Source organism: Zosterops lateralis (genome assembly GCF_965231275.1).
Source record: "Zosterops lateralis genome assembly, chromosome: 15".
NCBI classification, from domain to species: Eukaryota; Metazoa; Chordata; class Aves; order Passeriformes; family Zosteropidae; genus Zosterops; species Zosterops lateralis.
Genome location: NC_139775.1, coordinates 2,404,288 through 2,427,408, shown reverse-complemented (window position 1 = coordinate 2,427,408; position 23,121 = coordinate 2,404,288). Strand labels below are relative to the sequence as shown.

Genomic DNA, 23,121 nt, shown 5'->3' with positions numbered 1-23,121 from the left:
TGGCATGCTTACACCTGCATTGCCATTCCCTGCTCATCCCAGAGGTGTGAGGGTAATTACTCTTGAGAGATCTCCCCCACCACTGGCTGCTTTGACTTTGCAGGTTCAAGGTTAGTGGGTATGAAGGCAAGAGTTGGGGAGCTCTGGAAAGGGCCTGCACCAGGTGCTCCAGCCCCAGCTCTGTGCTGGTTCCAGGCTGGGGTTTGGAAGCAGCAGCAGCACCAGGAGCTGCTGATGCCTCCTGGTTCCTTGCCTGGTGCAGAAATTCAGCATCAGCTGTGTGTGCTTGGACTCTGCCACACAACAGCCTGTTCCAGCTCACCCCTTCCTCTTCTTGTGCCGCAGCTGGGGAAGAGGACCCTGCATAGCACAGAGAGGACAGAGTTCCTGGTACCAGGAGTAAGAACAGGTGAAAAAGTGACCTAATTTACACACAGATTCTGTCAAAAGAGCAAATGCAGCCAGAAGCACAGCTGAGTTTCTTTAAAGATTGCCTTGCTTTGCTTGATTGCCAGTCCTGATGATTCTTCTTTAACCTGCCGGGTCAAGACCCCCCAGGTCTGAGGTCCACTGTGAGGAAGGTTTATAATCCTATGGTGACCTTTGATGCAGGGAGATAAGAATCAGTTTTACTGCTCCTCTTTGCAGCAGAAGGTTAAGGAATGGGATGGTCGTATACTTCATGTGCCAAATCCAAAAATTCAATGCCCTGTGGCTTTACCACTGTGAAATCCTGACCAAGCTGTCACATTTTACATTGTTTTGAATTTCCTTTCAAAGCAGTTAATTTATGGTTTGATTGCAGAGCGACCAGCACCTCCCAGGCAGGTGATGACCCCCCAGGGGGACGTGTCCTCCCGGAGCCTGGTGCTGACGTGGGTCCCTGGCAGTGATGGATCCTCCCCAATCCGATATTTCACCGTGCAAGTGCGGGAGCTGCCCCATGGGGACTGGCAAACCTATTCCTCCTCCATCAGCCACGAGGCCACATCCTGCACTATTGAAAGGTACCACGTGATCCCAGGCTAGCACAGGAACTCACAGACTTTCCCACTAGTTAGGAAACCAAAACAATCATCACTCAGCTTCACGTTCTTTTTTGGGGAGAGAGGTTAAGTGAGGCCACTGCTCCCATTTTAGAGGTGGTGTTGTGAGCAGCAGTTGAGAGATTTGCTGAAGGTCATGCAATAAATCTAATTAAAGTTGGACTGCAGCGCATGTTTTTGAAGCCTTTCCTGGAAGCTCAGAACCACAGATAACACTACTCAGGCTAAATCATATGTAGCTACACAGTGCTCTGTAAAATACAACTAGTTAAAAATCCTTTCAGTAGTGACTGATGTTAAAATCCACTCTGAATGCTGCATTGCAATTATCTCTATATAAGCTTTTCCAGATGAAATGAGAACCATTTTTATCTGTATTTTCCATACTGAAGTTTATAGATAGCATCAGAATGTTTAAACTTTGTTATTCAGGCTTCATTATATCCTCTGCAATACTGGTGTAATTAAAGGCCTTGTAACATCAGCAGAAGTAATTGAATGTCTACGAACAGGTACTTGTTTTGCTGTCCATTTCCTCTGTTGACAAGCCAGTACAAATCAGATTATTTCTAAAGGGCCATGAGCTTTAGGAGAATCAGGTATTCTGAGCATTCAGATACAGATTTTCTGGGTCTGTTATTAAAAGCATTGGTGGCTGTGGTATATGGCAGCTCACTGGTTGTGTGCCAGTATCCTTTCAGTCAAAACCTGTAATAACAAGGAAGCTATCTATGTCACTTAGACCTGACATTGGCATGACTGAAAACAAAAGATCAAAAAGGATGATTCACATTAATCAAGTTACTGTAGGTAAGTATTTCTGTCCTGATAGGGTGGCACTACTGAAAGAGATTTCTTCTCCCCCTTGCTAAAAGCACTTTCCTGTGGAAGTCCAGAAGAGTCGTGGCTGTGAGAGTGCTGCCCATCAGAATGCATTATCCTTGATGTTTAATCATTCCTTACAAGCAGCTTGGGTTTGTAGTCAGTGTTACATCTGCCAGTGGATGGTTAGACACTACCAATTAATTAGTGAAATCCCCCGTAAGTTACAGCTCTGCATTTCAAACCTCTGCCTACGACTCCAAAGGCAGCCTCCCCTTCACCTCCCCTGCCAAGCCAAGACAGAATCATCCTTGCAAGGTTATGTCAGCTGGAAATCACTCTTTGCATATCTTAAAGTACCACATAGATAAAAGAGCTGCGGGGAACCTTTTGTTGCTGTCTTTATTAAATAATCCAAGTAATGGCATTAATTTGGGATTCAGCAGGAGCGAAGTGCACTGATCGAGTGGTGTTTGGTGCAGGGGATTAGTCAGGAGCTGGCACTCTGAATTCCAGAGCCTGCTGGGCACTGGCTGACTCTGGGCATGTCTCCTGCCTCCTCCCCATCCGTGCTGGGAGGGTGGGCTGACCCAGATGGCTTTGGAGGATATCTCAGCAGAGCACCTGGAAAGCCAGGCTCTGCACAGCCATGCAGAACTCAGATAGCAAGCCCCAGCTGTGGGCTGCTCCATGAACTGCAGCCTCAGGTCTGTTTCCTTGTGCCCTATTCAGCGACAAATCCATGAGTGTTTTGGGAAGCTCAGGGCAGGGGACATCTGGGAAGGTCCTGATGGCAGCAGGGGTGGGAACACCTGGGAGGCTGGGGGAGACTGCAGAGAAGAGGCAACAGGGAGAGGGGACAAACAGTGACTGTGGTTGGCAGTGGGCAAGTTCTCTGTGGAGAGAAGTTGTGATGTGGGAGGGAGAATTCTTCCCTCAGCCTTTTTCTCCCCATTCCACAGCTTGAACCCATTCACCTCCTACAAACTGCGGGTGAAGGCCACCAATGACATCGGGGACAGCGACTTCAGCGCTGAGACAGAGGCAGTCACCACCCTGCAGGATGGTAAGGGGCAGGGAGGAGAGGCACCTTGGGGCATCACTGGGGGCTCCCCAGGCCTCCTGGAGCCACTGCAGCGTGTTCTCCATGGAGACTGGAGTGAAAACCAACAGCCAAAGCAGTCTTGTCCACAGGAAGTTGACACAGGTAGCAATGAGATATGGCTGAATTAACAGACAGCCTTTAAGTGTCCTGCTGTGCCTCTGATAATGAATCATAGTTTCAGGAGTCTCAAAATGGATTTAAACTTTGTTTGATTGGCTTCCAAACTCTGCACTAACCATTATCTTTGCAGAAATTGAATAATTTACAAGAGAGCATTAAAAATAAATGTAGAACCCTGCATACATTTGAAGAAGTTTCTTCAATTGTTTTCCCCTCACAATCCACATCAGTCTGCAGAATGGCAAAATTGCTGAGGTATAAGTAAGAAAGAGTATGAAGCTCCTGGAAACATGAGCATTTAATCCTGCAGATCAGGACTAATAAACTGTGAATGACATTGACAAGGCTTTTATTTTTAGCCTTAGAGATCAGCTTCTAATTCCTTGATTGTATAAGGTCGATGCCTGAATGCAGAAGTAGCTCTGATGTCTTGAATGGAGGAAGGAACTCTGTAAAGTAGGAAAAGCATCAGGATGTGTTTTTACCCTGGGAAATTGGGTAATTCTGGGATACATACATGGATAAATATATATATATATATGGGTCCTGTGAGGTGGGGGTTAATCTCTTCTCCCAAGTAAGAAGTGGTAGGATATAAGGAAATGGCCTGGTTGCACCAGGGGGAGTTCAGATTGAATATTAGGGGAAATTCCTTCACTGAAACATTTCTCAAGCACTGGCAAAGGCTGCCCAGGGCAGTGGTGGAGTCCCCATCCCTGGAGGGATTTAAAAGCCATGTACATGTGGCACTTGGGGACATGAGATAGCAGTGGGTTGGAAGTGCTGACTTAATGGTTGGACTTGATTGTCTTAGAGGTCTTTCCCAACCTAAATGATTCTATGGTTATATATATATATATACATATGGTGCTAGGAATTACTTCCTACAGAGCAAGGAGTGAGGAGTTAGAAATGACACTAAGCTATGAAAATAAAAAGCTATTTTGCCAGGGAATGTGATCTTGAAATCAGAAGAGCAGAGGACAGAGCTCAGGAGCATGGGAAGTTAAACAGGAAGCCATGTAATACCTGACTAATGTGTTAAGCAGCCCCTTAAAGGCATCCTGGCTCTACCTTCCTGCACAGCAGCAGTAGGGTCAGTGCAGGCTGTAACTGGTGCTAATGAGGCAGCACTGACTCACTGGTTTGGAATTTAAAATTTCGTTTTAAGTTCTCTTTGAATTTAGCTACAGTGGATCCAGAGTTGTGCTTGCCCTCATCACAATACAACTGGGAAAAAACTGTGAAAGCTTCTCACCTCCTCAACAAACTGAGCATTTATTCTGCTGAGCAACCCCAGTGCTGCCACTTGAGCATTGCACTGTGGAGAGCTGTGAGCTCCTGATAAGCTTTTGCTTCATGTGTTTGAGCTGCTATGGAGTGTCTGGGAGTGCCACAGGCCATGGGCACAGGAAGGGGTTAACCTGCAATAAATCAAGGCTGTCCTGACTAAAATAATGTGTGTGTGACACAGACTTCTAAATTCAAGGTGGGCTTGCCCCAAAGGTGGCAGAAAATCTCCTGAAAATTCTGGGAGCAGTTTTCTCACCCTTTGGAGCCAGCACACAGCTGGTTTAACTTCCTTATAGATGAGCATCTGGTGGTCTGTGAGCAGCTGGCTGCTGCAGCTTCCTCCAGGTTTATGCCCTGAGCTTTTCTTACTGTGCTCAAGCTGCCAAGGCCACAGGTGGAGCAAGGGATGTCAGAGGAGTCTCTGGCTTCTCTCTGGGTTTCCACATCCACCACGCTGCTTTGAGACCCACACAAAGCAGCTGGGGTGGCAGATTTCTTTCAGTAGTGGAACCTGATGAATGAAAGAAAAGCGGCACATTTTCCACCTTCTTGCTGTAACTGCTTTTGTTTCCTTTTTCTCTTGTTTAGTTCCAGATGAACCACCCAGCTCTGTGTTAGTAACTCCCCACACGACTTCCTCTGTCCTTGTGCAGTGGCAGGTAGGTAAAATGAAAAATTCTGATATTCCTGTGAACAATTTTTTGGCTGCTTTGACTTGTTGAATTTAAGGGTACATTGCCAGGAACATTTTCTTGAGCTGGAAGTATTATATCAACATTGAAGGACTACAGCTACTTCCTTATGTGCCTGATCTAGCATAAATTTTAGTAATGAATGGAGATTCCTGGCAGTTGCTTTTACTTTTTGCCCCTCTGGGAGGTAAAGGAGTGTCTGTAGCCATGTCCAGGATTGTTACTTGTCAGATTCTCCTGCCCTTTCATTGCTATCCATGGATGTGCATCTTTACATAAAAAATATTCCACGGAGTGTGGTGTCAGTAAGATCAGGTAATCAAAAGCTCACACGGTGCATAGCCTCCTCCTGCTGCTGGAATGATCAGAAGCCTGAGATCAGTGCCTGAGATCCCATTCATACCTCTGAGGAGCTCCACACACCCTCTTGACTCTTTGAGAGGGAAACTTTGAGTTTCTTCAGAGCAAAGAAAGGAAGTTGGAGCTCTCTGCAGTCTCTCCAGGTTGGATGGGGAACTATTTGTGTCAAGTCTGCATTTTATATTGGCATTTCCCGTGCCTTCCTTTATCTCTCAATCTTGCCTTCCTGGGAGATGCAGGAACATTTTGTGACCCAGTGCCTGAGGTTTCTTTTTGCAGAGTGGGCATTAATAGAGGGACCCCAGTGGGGCAGTGCACGTTATCCATAACCCATCCTGCAAAGCCTCTGCTCCCCAGACAATGTCCCCCACACGTGACAAGGATGCCTTTGGACAGATCGCATTACAGTGAAAAATGTGCATATGCATTTACAGTACAGATGGGACTCCTTGCTTTTTTTGGAAGAAAAATATATGGATGAGGGTGTGTTTATTGCTGCGCAGCAGCACTTTAAAATCTGCCTGGCTGTGCTGCTGGGTGCCTGGCCCCAGCTCACCCAGGATAATCCTGAGCAGCAGCATTGCTCACAGCATGTTGAGCAAATAGGAGACACGTTGAGCAGTTTTGCCGAAGGAATTATGGAAAGATGCAAATCTACCTTCTCACCTACAAGAGCCCCCAGCAAAAGAGAAAAAAAAAGAACAGAAAGAGAGGACAAAGGATGTGAGGCACACTGGACCTCAGAAATAAACGTTCCCCCGGCTGACTGATTACTGGTGTGTAGTTAATGTGAAATAGGTGGTTGTTTAGGTAATTGGATGCTTTTCATTTCATGAAAGTGAAATGGGGTTGTTGTGCCAGAGCCATCTCAAGGGAGTTGTGGGCGATTATATGTCATTACCACATGTATATTAATAGGTCCTGGTAATTCAACCGTACTATATTTTTCAAATAAACAAAAATCTTCAAGTCCCACAATAGCCTCCAATTAAGAGGAAGTTTCGCAGCAGTGTCTAAGAAATAATGTAAACTGAAAACAGCAGTCAAGCTAAATGGGAGAGTGGATTTCCAAGCAAAGCTAAATTTTTAACTTTGAGCTGTGTTAATAATTCACAAAACAAACTCTGGATGCACTATCTGGGCTTTCAGCTGTTTGGTCCAATCAGTCCATTATTTTTAAATTTAAAGGGGGAAGAAAATAAGTAATTTCCAGTGAGTTGTGTTGTATCAATAATGCAGAGTTATTTCAAATGTTCTGGAGGATGTTACACTTAACATCGGGATCATGTACTGTTCTGCTTCTACCTTAGAGATAACAATTATTCAAACTTACATTTCAGTCTTTATTAATTTATTTTTCTTTAAACAGCACAAAAATGTTTCTCTTACTTCCGTACAACATTATGGGCTGCCACTCATAACCATTTTACCTATTTCAGCAGATCCCCCAAGCCCTTCTAGAAAATCCTAAATAATCCATTACATCAAAAGCAGAGTTTTGTCCACAGAAGACAGATAGGAGAGGGAAGACCTGACCTTTTAGCAGAGTACCCTTTCCAGGAAAGAATCATCATTTCCGTGGCAAAAAGAGAGACAGTTTGCAAGCTGTTTATTTTCTGAGCTTTCCTGTCCTAAATCTCAAGGAAGGAAAAAATGGAGAATCACATGATAGCATATACCAGTGTTGGGCCACAATGAGAAATTCAGCTTTACCTGTTAGGCAGTAACATGGCAGAGCAGGGAGTCACAGTCTTCTCCTCAGCTTCCACAGGGTTTTCCTTTTAGAGTTCTTCAGGATATTCCACTTCAGCTTTTTTTTCCCCCCTGAATTTAAAACAAGTTTATTAGTAATTAAAATAGGAAAAGTCATAGGTAGGTGAGGACACTGCTGTGCTGTGGAGCCCTTCTCTGTAAGGGCACCATCAGGGCTAAAGTAACTTCAGTGTAAAGCAGAAAACAGAAAGTCAAAAGATGGGAAAAGAAAAAACAAACTATCAGGAGAGAGATACTGATAAATTCCAGTAACCCCATCTCATCTTCTTGCACAGGACAGTGTTTCAGCTGGTCCATGAGCAGTAACATCATGGGCCAGCCCTGGAGACACCTGGCACTTTATTTCGTCTATTTTCTTAGTCCCTTGGACAAGGGGCTCTCAGCCTGAGACTAGGAAAGGCTGTTGTACGAGAACTTGATTTATTTGCCTTGTAAAATGCAGTTGTAGAGGGAATATGATTGCCCTTTCTAAAATACATCACAGGAGTAAACACCCCACAGGGAGAAGAACAATTTAACCCAAAAGGCAATGTTAGCACAGGAACAAATGGTTAGAAACTGGCTGTGAATTATTTAGATTAGAAATTAAATGAAGGTTTCTAACAGCCCGAGCAACAAGGTTGGGAACAGCTTCCCAACAGGAATCCTGGGAAGAATGACAAGATTTCTGCTGGATTTCTGGTGGAGGTTGTTGTGTCTGGGAAAGAAGCTTTCAGCTGGTGGGGTGATGCAGTGGGGAGGTCCCAGCCCTGATGATCCTCCTCAGGTCTCTCACAACCCTGTACCCACAGCATTGTTCTCTAATGTGTGGGAGACATTTGGCAGATGCCAAATAACAGTGAAAGGTGGGCAGAGCTTTGCCAGAGGACAGAGCACAATGATGAGCATGAAACAATGATGAACAAGAGATCTCCAACCAGGCAGAGCAAGGGAACTCTTGAGAGGGTTTGGGTGGCTTTCAGCAGGCTCTGAAAAGGCAGCTTCTTGCTGGAGCAGGTTCTGCTCCTTTTCCTGGTGGCTGTGCAGTTTTCTTATACTCTGGTTCATGTCATTTTCTTTTTTGGTTTCCATAAACTTAATTCCTTAATTTCTACTTAATTCCTTCAGCCCTTACCCAAAAGCAAGGTCTGTGGCACTGAGACAGGACAGTCCTCTCCCTCCTCTTGCTATTGTAATGAAGTAATGGAAAATTCATGTCATTTCTGGAAGCAGAATGCCAGATTATTACCAAAGATCTTCCTCCTTTCTATCAAGATGTCCTTACTTTCTTCATTAAATTTACACGGGGCACTACCTTCTATTGCAACAGCATTTCTCACCTGCAGTTAATTTTTTCACAATGCTTTTCCTTAGAAAAGTTCTCAAGGCTGGTAAGGATCTTTCTGGATTAAAGGCAAGATCATCATTAAAATCTTTTTCATTTACATTTTCAGCCCCTTAAATTTCAGTTAAAGAATCTTTAGAAGATAAATGGCTCAAGGCATCTCTTCTCGGCAGTTCTTAGCCTGCATTAGACTCAGGAAAGTAATTTTTTCTTCCAAAACATGAGGAATCCCTTTGCTTGTCTCTGCTTAAGCAAGCCACCCAGACACAAATCCCCTTTTCAGTGTGCCAGCTGTGTATCTGTAGCTGAAGAAGGATTTGAGGGGCTGCTGGAGAAGCCTCACTGAGATGTTTTGTCTTTGAGCATCTCTCAACATGATGGAGAAGGAAAAAACATCATATTTGAGCCATCCTGTGGCTGTATGTGCCAAACTGCTCTGAGCTGTTTTGGAGGAGCCCTTGGTTTTCCTCTGTGCCCATACCAGAGCCAATCATGCTCTGACTTCTCTTTAAATGCCTGTATGAGGTTGTTATTAAACCTAGTTTTGTCTTCCTAGTCAAAGCCAGAACAATTTTTATTATTCCTTTTTATTTGCTCATCAGTCTTACAGTAAAATAATGCCAAATGAAGATTTTCCTGTGATCAGTCGCCAAGGGAAAGAAAGAAATTCTGTCTGTGACAAAATAATTTATTTCCTTTTGGGAGCAGTGAAACACTGTTTGGTTGTTCCAGTGTTGGTGGAACCTGCATTTCCAGGCTGTGCTTATTTACACTTTTCATCACACCCAGGTTTCTGTGGGCCAAGAAGGAAAGGAGCCTGGTTCATGGTGATGCCTTAAGTTGTAACTTTCATGTTTTTCAGACTCTGTGCCACCTAGGGGTGCAGTTCTGAGCCTCATATTAAGTTTTAGTAAGCTCTCTTCTCAGAGTAGGGAAACAAAACCAATTCTTTTCCTGATGAAGACCAAGGAGAACTTTCAGGCCCAAAAGCACAAACAAGGGTGGCTGAAGGGAGGAACAAGAAGGATGGGACCTCACAACCCGGAGCTGTAATTGGACAATTAAACTCCAATATGCAAATGAACCAAAACTTATCAAAGTGTGAGACCGGGTACCCTGTGGTCCATTTTGTGACCATTCTCAATCCACCTTGGGTGTAGCCCTGGCCAGGCTCTTGTCCTGCCCAAGGTGGATCCTGGAGACCTTTCAATAAAAACTTACTTTGTGCTCTAGCTCTGCCCAGTCTTTGTTTCAGGTCAGCCTTCCCAATGCATCAATGGTGTGGATTTTTCAGTCAAGAGCCTTTTGCAATGGCCACAGCTGAGCAAAATCCTCAAAGCTGCCTCTAACTTGTGCTTTCCAAACCACACCACCCTCAACCCTGTGCATTATTAATGTCTGTTTTCACCAGGGCACAGAGCTGCTGCCCCTGGTGATGGATGTCTGTTGCCAAGCACATCCTAACGAGCCTGTTCTTCCCCTGGATGTGTTTTTCAGCCCCCCAAGGTGGAGAGTCTGAACGGGCTCCTGTTGGGATACCGCATCTACTACCGGGAGCTGGACTACGATGCCGGGCCTGGGACAGAATCCAAAAACATCCAGAACCCCTCAGCTCTAAGAGCAGAGCTCACACGTAAGCCTGTGGTTTTGGGCCCTTAAAATATCCCACAATGGTAACCTGTGGGCTTGATATTTTTGGGTTTGAGAGATTTTAGCCTGCTAGCAGCTGCTAACTTTTTTTCCCAAGGAAAAATTTCTCAGACTCAGAAATATCAGACCCACAGTAATCTGTCATTGCACCAGGCACTGCACCCCCCTCTTGCTCCGTGGAAATAAAATGGAAGTCTGAGAGGATGGAAAATTATTCAGGTTTTACACAATCAGCCTGAAGATGCTGAAAAATGCAAGTGACTTTGGTGCGATCAGCATTGTAATGGTCTGTGCTGATCTCTGCCAGCATGCTGGAATTGATAGCCTGTCCCCCACGTACCCTCTGATTTCCTGCTTCCCACTACCTCCACTTCATAATTACCCTGGTACACTTTGTTCTGCCTTCAAATGAGGGACACTTCATTTTCCTCAGCTGGCAACTTTTTCCTTTCTTGCTGTTTTGGTGGGGTTTTTTTCAATAGTTTTTGTAATTGACATTTTGTTTTTCTTTTTACAGTATGAGGAAAACAGCTGAGGAGAATTTTAAAATAGAAATTTTATAATTTCAAAGTGGTTGTCCATATTTTAGAAGAAAATAGGGAAGATGAGCAAGAATTTTTAGGTGCCTGCTTTCCATGTTAGTCACTGGGATTTATGGCCCACATGGAAAGAAGGTGGAGAGGGAGAGGAATAATAGACAAAAAAAAAATGAAAAGGCTCTTTAGATAAAGGCTAGAAAGGAAATCAGAGGGAAGAATAGGCAGAGTAAGATGATGTGAGGCAGACATGTGAACACTCAGCAGCTTGAGAAATAAGGTCCAGCAACGAGATGGGCTCATGGAGGGACCAGCTTTTGTCCTCTTTGATGTCACTGGAATATTCAGAATAAGATAATACTCCAAGAGCAGCAGAATAGGGTTCAGTGAGACTATTTTAACATCTTACATAATCTCCCATGTTTTTCTGAACCCATAGAAGTGATTTCTACAAAAGCAAGAGTGAATTTTAATGAGGGTGTGGATAAGTGGGTGCTTTAAATATAAAGTAAGCACCTAACTCTGACCTCACTTACGTGGGTCAGAGCTAATGAGACTTCTCAGACTGAGCAGCTTGAACCAGGACAGAGATGTAAAGCTCTCATAGGTGTAGGAATGCAGAAGAGGTTTTTCTCAGACAAAACCTGAATCACTGACAGTGTACATTATGAACTAATGAATTTGGATGCTCTCACAAGAGGGGGAGCCTGTGAAACCAACCAGTTTTGTCTTTTCCCTTCTCTTGTCTGGCCCTGCAGCAACATTCCTAATCACTGTAGAGGAGAAAAAAACGAGCTGTACCTCTCCAGGGAGTCAAGAGACAAAGAGAGCAAGGGGTGGAGACAAATGTATTTGAAGATAAATTTCCCTCTTTCTCCTCATAATTCTCACCTTAGAACACCTCTGTTCCTCACTGACCCACAGTTTTGCACAGCTTAGCATATTATTACAATTCACTCACAGCAGGAATATTGAATTCTTTAAGTGAAACTGTGGGAAATCAAACTCACACTTAAAGAAACAGGTCCTGCCCTGCTGTAAGTGTTCACTTTGTGGTCCACGTTCCAGCTCAGTACTCTGCAGCTCTTCAGGTCTTGAATTTTATATCCCGAGAAATCAGGATGTAATGCACCACTGAGAGCCTTCGCCCCTAGAAATCATTTCATCTTTACTCATTTGTTCTGTTTAACCTAAAAGCCAGAACATCTTTGTGTTGTGTATTTGTGAGTTCCTCTGTTTGAGGAGGAAATGAAACAGCCCCATGTGGGCGAGATGCTCTCGATGTGTTACCAGACAGTGATGTGATTTTATTGCCCTTCAAGGTATATTCCTAAAGCTTGAACTGTGTATGGGTGTGCTGCCTCATTTGCCTCTGTCTCTGCTGTACATCATTTGCAATAACTATTTCCTTGCACTGTAACAAGCTTTCTGCTTTGCTTACCCTGAATAGCCCAAAGCAGCTTCAAGACAGTGAACAGCAGCTCTGCATTAACGACGTATGAATTAACACGTAAGTGCACATTGCCTTCAGTTGAGACTCTTTGTAATGGTTCAAAATATACCATGGGCAAACTCCTGTGGCCGTCCTGCATGGATCCAGCAGAAATCAACACAGATTAATGACTCTGGCTATCTCCAGTTCCTTTTTCTTTAAGCCTTTGCTTCCCCTACACCCAGAGATGTTGATGATGCAAGTAGGTAGCTGTTGTAAAAACGTGGCTGCTGGGAAGGTAAAACATTACTGATTGTAACAACCCAATATTGCTGATGCTAAATGAATTTTGATTCACTTGCTGCATATTTTGCAGTCCATCTGAGTTTAGCTGTATCACATCATTAGTCCTGTGATTCAAGCTTTGCAATGCTCGGGCATTCCATGGAATACAAGGCCAATTTAGAAAGGGCCCAATGAATTTATGTGCATCTCCAGAGGTGTTTTCAATTGGAAATGAATAAAATAACATTCGACAGAGTTAAAAGGCAAGTTGCTTTGTGGTGGTGATGGTTCACTAGATAGGTTTTGCCCAAGGCTTTTGAGTCACAGATTGTGATGGGCTAAAAAAAAAAGAAAAAATGAAGCCCAATCCCCACTGAAAGTTGCATGCATGAACTCTCGTGTTCCATTTTCTTCCACATCCAGTTAACACTAAAATCTCCCTTGTGACTTCTCATGGCAGAAAATAAAGTTTCCCTGTGCAAGCTGCCCAGTACTAAATGTGTGTATCTTACTATTGATTGTTTATGAACTCAGCACTGTTATTTCTGATTTGTTTGCTCCATCTTTTGCAGTCCATCCAAATTTAGCAATATCACCTTCAAAAAACTGGGGATATATTAGATATAATTTACAGTATGCCTGAGACTGGAGAATGATACTGAGCTCACAGTCAGATATTGGAGCACAACACTTATAAACAGTTTTGTGACACTGAAATTAGACAAACTTGCCTAATTAGGTTTTTGGACCTTACCAAACCAATGGCATACTGTCAGCCGTCAAGTTAAGGGAACTCTGATTCATAGATAGCAGGGAAAATTATTGGCAAAGGGAGAAATTTGGACCTCTGGCCATGCGTGTCTTAATTCAATGCTCATTTAAATAGGGCAATTTATATTATTGATTGCTCTCTTACTCTAATTTCCCTGTTAAGTATTGTAGATGATAAATATATCTGTTGGGATTGATTCTTTCATCCTGAAAATGCAAAATCTGAAACCACTCAGGCGCTGCCTCCTCTAATGACGTTGATGTGATTCTGCTCCACCCTCGTTGCATCTGTTAATTACCCACAAACAATTGGGGTTTTTAGATTTTTTCACGCTGCTCTCACTCTCCCGCCTCATCTGTCAGAGTGGTTTCTCTGTGTCAGCAAAGAAATTTGTTGCCTGGTGGCCAAATGGAGTCCAGCCTTCAAATTCTCCTTTCTCATTGTGATTGATGGTCGGGCTGTGGTCATGGTGGAGGAGAAGATCCCTGTGGAGTACCTGGAATGGGACCCCAGATCCCCCACTGCAGCTCTCCCTACTGCAGCTGTTCTAGAGCAGGGCAGCTGCTAAATGCCCCCCTAAATGAGCATTCCAGGGATTAGGCAAAGGCTGGGCAGGCTCTTTCCTACCAGTGCAGAGCAAAATGAGATCTGATGGTGACACTGAAAGCCAAATCCTGCCATTTTCTGTACTTCAGAATGACCTAGAGGTGTTCCTCCAGTTAGTTATCCATAAGAAATGGGTATATTCCAAGAGAAATCAATATTCCTCTTACTGGAGTGACACTGTGAGGGAACACTGGGAAGTCCTGACATTTCATCAGAAATATCTTTCAAAATGATGCAAATGCTGTCATGACATGTGAATTCAGGAAGGATTGAAGTAGACATTGTACTGTTCTATTACCACATTTTCTGAGAGACAAGTCTGGAGATAAAGAGGTGTTGGAGTCTAAAAGATAGCTGTAATACAGTATAAATCACCATATATAATATTAATATGTAATATTTTAATTTTTCAGAATTGAAGAAATACAAGAGATATGAAGTACTCATGACAGCATATAATGTCATTGGTGAGAGCCCTACCAGCACACCAGTGGAAGTGTTTGTGGGTGAAGCAGGTAGGTGAAAAGAAAATTAGTAGATTTTTTTTTTAAGTACCAGCATGTTGTAGTATTCTTCAGATAATGTTCAATAATTGTCCAAGAAAGGGATTATTTGAAAAATTCTCCAGTCATTATTGCTGACAGTTTTTTGTTGCACGCTCTCCTGGAATAAGCACTGGCAGTTTCTTGCCATTGGAAAACACAGTTGGTCTGCAGGAAGGAAGGAAGAAAAGGCATTTGAAAGAAAGAAGAGAAAATATTTCTGGAGTTGCGGGAGGATGACTGTTCATATCAAATTAGCTTGAGGGAAAAATTGACTCGAGTTAAAGAAGTGAAAAGTGGAGCACAGGAAAGCCACAAGGGAAAAGAAACAAAACTCCAAAACAAGGAAGGCTCTGAAAGCTGGTTCTTTCATTTTATAACTCTGTGTAGAGACATTGCCTGGCACCACACCTGGCTGTGTTTTCGTGCTCTTGAAGCGAGGAGATGCCGTGTCTGGGTTAATGCTGGTTTGGAGGCAGGGGTTGGGTGCTCCCAGGAATGTGCAGACTGTCACTGCATCCAGCCCCAGCCAATGGCACTGTCCAAGCCTTTGCTCACTCTGGGTCTGGTGCCTGAGTCCTTTTTGATCATTTTAAAATTGCTGGAAGGCTGGAGGTGGAAATCAGGACAAAAGAGTTGAGCAGATGCTTCTGTGAATGCCCTGAGAAACGGGTGGTCTGTCAGAGCCCAGATAACCCCCAGCCAGTCTGTCCCCTCAGAAACTCCAGCTGGGAAGGGCAGGGCTGAAATAGCTGCTGCCCTCCTGCAGCCCTGCCAGCGGGGCTGTGTTGATGGTGATCCCAGCTGGAGAGGGGCTGAAATCCTCATTAGTTATGGTCTCAGTTTCTGCAGCAGCAGCATTTGAAGCTCAGAACAAGGGGAGGCAGCTTGGCCCAGCAAAGGAGCTGATTGCACTTTGTTCCTCTGTCTCAGAGCTGTGGGATGGGGAAGCTATCAAAGCCAGCACTAAATTCATTTCATTATTAATCATTAAACATTCTATTGCTCAAAACTAAGCAAAGCACTTTTTTTAAAGAACTCCGCTGCGCATTTTTTTAAACTCTGCTTAACCTTTTCATTTCAAATATGGTGCAACATTCACCATCTTTCTTTGAAAACATCATAAATTAATCAGAGCAGTGTCGTCCTGGAGAGACAGCTGGCAATATTTACATTTTTTCTAGTTTGCTGCTGCTCCAACTTACTTCTGCAACTGCAGCAAAGAAAGTCCCAGGTGGAGCCAACTGTATCTGGCTTCAAAATACATTTTTGTTTCAGAGCTAAGTATCTCCCTGCTGCAAATGGAGCCAGCACATGCATTTAGACACATGTACACAGCATGGGAAATCAGCTGGGGAAAACAAGGACATGCTGTTATAGTGTGTCTTTTAATTCCACAGTCCAGATCTTCCTATCATAACTCAGGGAACAGGGCAGTGGGAGGAGACAGACTTGAGAGGACACTGAAATAATTACAGGACCCCTGAGTGTCTGAAGGAAGAGGGGCTGGAATCAGATGAGCTTTAAGATCCCTTCCAACTCAAACCATTCCATGATTCTGTGATATCCAGGAGGCCTCCTTTCCCAGGCAGGACTGGTGTGTCTGAAGTTGGAGTGTGTGACTTGGCTGCTGTTTTAGAGTTCCTGGATTGACCTCTGGAAAGAGGGACCATCCAGGTTCACCCAGCAGAGATGATGAATGTAGGATCTTCCTGCTGATTTTCACTCTTGTTGTGTGAAGTTATTACACTTTGTTATATAACTGCCTCTTCCACCTCCAGAACTGGCTATGATTTATACTGTGAGTAAAGTGATTGGAGATGGTATTGCAATTTAAGTTTTAAATTGATTTGTGACACCTTTGAGTTAAAGTGTGCTGTGGAAATACAAGGTTTTTGCTGTTATTGTTTGCTCAGTGTTCTTACCCATGGTAAAGGCAGTTAAGCAGCAAGCTGGGAAAAAAATGGATCTGCTCAGCTCCAGCAATGGGGCATCCAGGTTAAAAACAGAGAAAAGCTTCCCAATAAACAAGTGCTGACACAGGCACAGCACTGAGCACACAGAGTGAAGGTGGCCAGTCCCTGGGCTGAAGCTCTCAGGTAGCTCTTGTCTCAGTGGTATTAAATGGGGCCTCGTTCTGCCCTAAGCGTTGCAGTAACTCTGGGAGAGGGGAGAACATTCCTCTCTGGCTCATAAAAAGGGATATACAGCCTTTGTGCCTTTGGGGAAATGTGCTGGGCTTAGGCCAGCTCAGTCAGAATAGCCAGTTCTGTTGGGTGTTTGTGTTGCTGATGGTCGTGCTGTTCATAAGGAGGAATGTCTGTGATTCCTTCCTTCCCTCTTGTGCTCTCCTCTGTTAGATTTGAAAATTTTCGTATGATCATACCTGGATTTTTACAATAAAAGTTCCAGTAGATAATGGAACTACCTGAAAAGCTGGGGCGGGGGGGGCAAGTCACTAAAACCAACCTTCTTCAAGTTTTGCCAATTAAATGAGCGAAATGTATCTAAATGGGGAGTTTCTCTCCAGCCCTGGAGTGTTCTTGAGCTGTGCTCCAGCCAACTGCCCCCTTGGGCATCCTGAGCAGGTCTTCCCTGCCTCTGACTGATGGGCAGGTGGAAATTCTGGGAGAGAACAATGGGTCAGACATGAGTAAAAGGCCTCTGTAGCCCAACTTGCCTGGTGAACAGGAAAGCTGGATGCCAGTGGTTTGGATCTTTGGGGTTTTTTTGGTGATGGGTTTTTTTATTTTGTTCTACAGGTGGAGGAAATGCTTTTCCTTTTTTGAGTAGCCCATAAGATCAAAGGCTTCATTTTGAGTTCTGCCTGGATATTGGCAAATCTCCCTGGTGTGGAGAGCAGTTCTTCCCCAAGATGGGAGAGTGGGCTGGGAGTCCTTGAGCTCAGCACAGCTGGGAAGGATGTGCTGCCTGTTCAGTCTGAGCAGCACCCATGTCCTTCCCCCACCTGCCTGAAGCATCTGCATCCCTCTCCTCCAAGGCCCAGAAGATCCTCTAATGCTGCCTTTTCAGAGCTGGCTGCAGCTCTGCCCTGCTCATTAGAGAACCATGTGCATCTCCTGACAAATGACAGAAAAATTGAAAGCCACCACTTGCAGAAATTAGGAAGGGAGTCGCAGCCCCGCTGGCAAGCCCCCTTTTCGCCTTGTTAATTCATTTAACAGTTCAGCTGTCAGGGATGCTGGCTTTGATTGGGGAGGCAGAGAGTGTTCAGCGAGAGGCTGGGTACTGATATTCATCCCAGCCCCAAACGCAGCTGCTACCAGAGGTGCTGTTCTGCTCCACTGAAATTAAGACTCTGTTAGAGCAGCCACTACATCAAGAGCATTATTCTACCAGGTTGCTGTCACTACCTGATTGTGTGGGGGGCTCTGGAGTTCGGGAGACTCCACTACCTGCATTTTAATTAAACAGAAATCACAGGTTTGGGCCAGATGTGCTTCACCTAATTTGGGAAGGTGAATAAAGTAAAATGTGGCAATACAAATCCTGTGCTAACGAGCCTGCAGCCTTCAGTGCTTCTCCCATATACTGCAAAGCTGTTTTGGATGAAAAAGTAATGGAATTCATCATTTCTTGCAGCAGCTGTTGCTGGAGTGGAGTGAGTGTGTGCAAAGAGAGGGTGGCAGAAGGGGTGAAGTGCTCTGAGAGACATCAGCCTTTAAACAGGTTGTAAATCCATTTGTGTGAAGAGGGGAGTGATGTGTGTCATTATAACTGATGGTGACGTTGGTGACCTTCAGAATTCACAAGAACTGATGAGGCTGGGTTGTTGTTGTTGTTCTTTTTAATGATGATCTCTGAGAGCTGGTTCTGTAATGGGAAAGGCAAGGAGTAAAAAGAGCTGAGAGACAAATCCCTTTGTTTAGAAGTCCTCCACTGAAATGCTATTTTGGTTATACCATCATCTTTCAGAGAACATTACCTGGCCCTCTCATTTTCTTCCAAGTGGAACTGTAGCTTGGAAAAGAACAGGAATGGGACAGAGTGATGACTGCTTCTTACCTTTGTCTTCCAAAGCTGAATCCGCCTCTTAGTGCAAAGCTCACGGACAGCAAACCAATTTTTTTCCTGCTATGTGCAATTGTTTTCATCTGCCCTCCTGCCTGCAGCTCCACAGGTGTTCCTGGACTTCACAAACTTTATTTTATTCACCCGTAGCTGACCCAGGGAGAGGAGATCTGCTCTGCCATTAATGTCAAGGGAAGCACTTGGAGCTGCCTGGCCACCTCCAGCATTTTGCCAGAAATAGAAACCACCTGGAAAGCTCCAAGACTAAAAATAGCGAAATAGGTTTGGGACGGAAAAGGGTACACTGAGAAAGCGAGCCATGAAAAGGACAAAGAAGCCTTGTAAGGAAGAAAAGACTTGATTCCAGTACTTGGCTTCCTTTTAGAAACTGCTCAGCACAGAGCTCTGGTCCCTTTTTACCTGGTTATCTGGGCTGGGGCAACATCCCTTTGTGCTGAAGGCAGGGAAGGTTGGCAGGACAAGGCTCCTTTGCCCTTGGGTGCTTCAATCTCTTCCTTCAGACCTCTCTCTTTTGTGAGTGCCACCTCAGCCCCTTTCTGGAGAAGGGGCTCCCTCAGCACTGCCCGGGACCCCCCTTTCTCTTACAGCACAGCAGCTTTATCTCTTCCCCTGCCACAAAGAGCAGAGGAGATGCTGTGTGGAGTCCCCTGTGTCTCCAAGAGGAATGACAACATTCCAGAGCACTGGAGCTGGCAGCCTCCCTCCTGCCAGGGCCCGTGGCTGTTCTCTCCTATCGGGGTGGGACATGCGGGCTGGCTGGGACTCTGTGATAGGAGCACTCTGCTGCTGGCACAGCCGCAAGAGCTGGGGGGGGCAGTGCCATCCCAGATGCCACTGGAGAAGGGAAGAGAAGGATTATCATGGCCATTTCACATTGCACTAGTCTAAAACCTGTCAGCCTAGGGGACTGTATCTTCCCTCGATAAACAAAAGGGGATGGAGGGGAGCTGTTGGGAAATAGAGTGGTAAATTAATTATTGGTTTCACTTGCTCAAACTTTAAACAAAGGGCAAGTTTGGCACCTGAAAAGCACCAAGCCTTTGAAATAATGGGGTACTTGCCTTTTAATTGCTGACACCTCTGGACATCAGCAAAGGCTACCTTTGGGGGATGGAAGGGTGCTTGAACCTGGTTGTCCTTTTCCTCTCCTCTTTGAATTTAAAGAACCTGCGGAGCTGTTCCAATGTGATGCTGGGTTCTGAATGAGCTTTACCCTGTCATTCTGGGAATGCCTTGCTCCAGGAGTGACACTGGGTTGCCGTCCTGTCCCAGTGTCTTTCTCTCCAAAGAAGGAGAAGGTCTCCTCGCAGCTTGGAGTTAAAGGTGCAAGCCAAGTTCTCCAACAGTGCTAAAAGACAGAGTAAAGTCAGAGCAGAGCAAGAAAGGCAAACTGTAGGAAGATGGAAGGAAAAAAAACAGTGGTGCTACATTTCCTGTTTGGATTGGGCAAGTAACCTCTTTCCAGTTTCTCTTGGAAACCACTACACCTCTATCCCAACAGCATCCCACTTCTGAGAGCAGGATGGGCCACTGGGCACATCCCATCAGTGTTTCTTGGTAGATTTTAAACTTCTCCAGGTTCACTGTACGTACAGGGGCTCCACTAAGAGCTTGTCTGCAGCAAGTCCAATATGGATTTGTTGTTCCCCTCGATGCAGCTCCACTGGAGGTAACAGGAGTGTTGATAGCACTTGGCTGTGGGATGTAATCCTGCAGCGCTGTGACAGGACAGTAAAAAATAACAAACTAAAGTGTGCCCACTTTAGAGCATTAGTCATTGCTTGTGTGCTACTGTATTGCTACAGTGCTGGGGAGTTATGGAAATGAATTTTCTCTGTGAGCCTTGGCTCCCTTTCCTACTCAAACTGGCGATTTTTTAAGGGTAATTTTATATTCTTAATCTGTTTACAGATGATGCGAAGGTTTGCTAATTAGACTTCCAGATTTGGTCGTTTAGCTCAGTAGCTGCTCTTACAATGGCAAGACAGAAAGTAACCGTGCCAGTGTGAGTCTGTGGAAGAAGTGTCCTTAATGTCAACATGTCAAAAAGACATCCCTGCAGCTCTCTGGAGACTGAAATCTAATGTCAAGGCAGAAGGAAGCAAAGTCTGAGAGTCGTAGTGCTGTCAAAGCAAGTTATTCTACCATATAGGAGAAGGAATTTTAAGCGAGTGCACTGGAAAGCAGTGTCCAGATTGAGACATAGATTTGATGGGCTTATTTGACATCTTTAATTCTCCATTGACAGTCCAGAAGCTCCCTAAAATGATTTGCAATGTTTTCATGCTGCAAGTAAAAGCCGAACGCGCGCCTCATTAGCAGCTCATTAAGTTGTTAATATTGGTCAGCAGCAGCCTTTGGTAGAGCACAATGCTTTATGCAGTGCGGCAGCTCCTGCTTAGCTCGGCTCTAATTGCTTCTTTTTATCACGGCTCAACGTAGGAAAGATGTTTCTGTCCTCGCCAAAATATCCGCGGTTTTGATGCGCCGCTCCGGCCGGGCTGGGAGGGGCTGGGCAGCGCTTTGCTCTGATGATGAGCTCACAACCCCAACCATTTGATGGTGATGTTTTTGGTGGCGGCTGCAGCCCGAGCCGGGCAGGCTCCAGTGCCCGAATCCATCATGAGGGCTCGTGGCTTTGTGCTGCAGTTGGTGGGAGGGGAAGGACAAATGAGCTGCTCTGCTGCAGTGCTCTATGGGCTGTGAAGGGACCAGAGCAGGGACATCCCTGCACAGAGCAGAGGGCGGAGGGAGGAGAAGCCTCATCGTGCATGCAAAAGCTTTACTAACTAACAGCACAGCCACTCCATTAAGAGCTGAGGAATTAACCTTCCTTTCAAAAAACATGAGCAATCAGTAGTAAAGTCAAATGAAGCAGAAATTGCCCTGATAAAGAAGTGGGGAAGCCCCTGGCTGATAACTCCTATTCCAGCAGACACAGGCTGGAGTTAGAGAGCTTTTGACTAAAGGGTTATATTTGCAGCCAAATTCCTATTTCGCCTAATTGTGCAGTCCTGCTCTGCTTGTTTGCAGGCATCCTGGGATATGTGAGCAAAATTTGTGCCGTAAGTATTTTCATATGGGTCTCAACTCCCGTGGCTTTGCCTCCTCTGTACAGCTTTGCTGTGAAGCCAGCTGTGGAGAAACACAGTTGGTTTTCCTCTCTGACATCTGTTTGCTGTATCCGTCGTCAATCACAGAACTGGAGGCTTTTCAGGTTGCCTGTTGTCAACTGAAAACAAAAAAGTTGCCATTTTTTTCTTAAGAAAGTATGAATTAGCAATAGTCTAAAATATCTTGGCTGCAGCAGTCCAGGCACTGAGATGGAATAGACGTGTAAAACCACAGCAATGATCTCAGGGATGAAAAATAAAGAAGGAAAGAGAAACCTCTCACTGAGAGTCAAGAAAATTTAAATTTAATCTCTGTCTCCCCAGGAGCACAAGAGCACAGTCTTCTGTGGGCTCCCTGGGGTTCCCTGACCATTGCAATCTAAATCCTAAATTAATCCCTCCTGGGGGTCAGCTGCCCAAACTGGCATTAAAGCCCCAGCGAAAGGTTATTGTGGGGGCAGATCTCACCTGTGCCCTTTGACTTTTTTCTGATATAGCTTTTGACATTTGGTAGATGGCAAACTCAGTGGGGATTATTTGCTATGCTCTCTTGGCTGCAGTGAAGCAGAAGGACTTTATTAGGTGCTGCCATTGCTGACAGTGGATGCGAAGTGGGTGCTTTTGTCAGCTGCCATGAACTTGTGGTATTATGATATTCAAATGTGTCATTAACAAATTATAATAAGTCGAACATGACTGTAAATAGAGGAGGAGGAATTTTGGGTCGTGGGGAGTGTAGGGAAATAATCTGAAATTGTTAATTTTGCGGTTTTAATGGATAGACCTATAGGAGAACGGAGGGCAGTGCTCTCCCATCCTGTTCTGCTCCCAGTGCACACGGGAGAGGATCAGACACACAGCACCTCCTCACCATCCCTTGAACTGCCTTCAGCCCCTCCTGGAGGTGAATCCTGCACTCAGCAGAGCTGGCACGGCTCTCCTTACACAACTATTTCTGCTCCTCAGTGGAGAAAACCCCAACGTGCATGGATGTAAGGGAGAGAGAGGGGGTTTTAGCTTGCAGGTTCGTGCCTGTGGTTGTTCGTGCATACCTAATGCTGGCAGGCTCTTGCTGTTCCTGCTCGTGGCCCATCTCTGCTGACTGATGGGCTGCCTGCCTGTGTGTGATCATATCCTTGTTGACATGAAAGAAATAGAGGGAAAAGTTCGTTTTATTATTCTCCCTCTTCTTGTTTTAACCACCTGTACACCCTTTCCAGAGGCAGTCTGACAGTTCTCTGAGGGCTTTACTTTTGGGCTGGGCTCCCTCACTTCCTTGATGGATAATCTCAGTATGCAATGTGATAGGCTGTTCTAGGGTTTGTGTTTGCTAAGTGAGACTGTGGAATTCAGCAAAAGGAAAGTGTGCAGTTTTTGTTTGCAGGCTCTTTCACAGCACTGCTCTGTGAGGTTTGCCATGGTTGTAATCACCCAGATCATGTCTGCACCATGAAACTCCCAGATTGCACACGGCTCACTCATGTGGGAAATCCAAACCCCAATTTGAAAGATTAGGGATCACAGCAGCAGTGTTTTCACCACCACTGGAAGAGATAGTGAGGAACAGGATGAAATAGCTCCTCAGTTCAAAAAGGGC

The 23,121-nt window shown here is 44.9% G+C and overlaps 1 protein-coding gene across 1 annotated transcript in view; it reads left to right on the top strand.

Annotated features, from left to right (window-relative positions):
* The window catches only part of SDK1 (sidekick cell adhesion molecule 1), a 393,752-nt gene that overhangs the window by 330,891 nt on the left and 39,740 nt on the right, over nucleotides 1-23,121 (top strand). Inside the window, exons 31-36 of the mRNA XM_083872526.1 lie at nucleotides 806-1,007; nucleotides 2,831-2,934; nucleotides 4,975-5,045; nucleotides 10,033-10,168; nucleotides 12,172-12,231; nucleotides 14,230-14,331. Coding sequence (XP_083728652.1) covers nucleotides 806-1,007; nucleotides 2,831-2,934; nucleotides 4,975-5,045; nucleotides 10,033-10,168; nucleotides 12,172-12,231; nucleotides 14,230-14,331 — 675 coding nt within the window. The remainder of the gene's footprint in view (nucleotides 1-805; nucleotides 1,008-2,830; nucleotides 2,935-4,974; nucleotides 5,046-10,032; nucleotides 10,169-12,171; nucleotides 12,232-14,229; nucleotides 14,332-23,121) is intronic.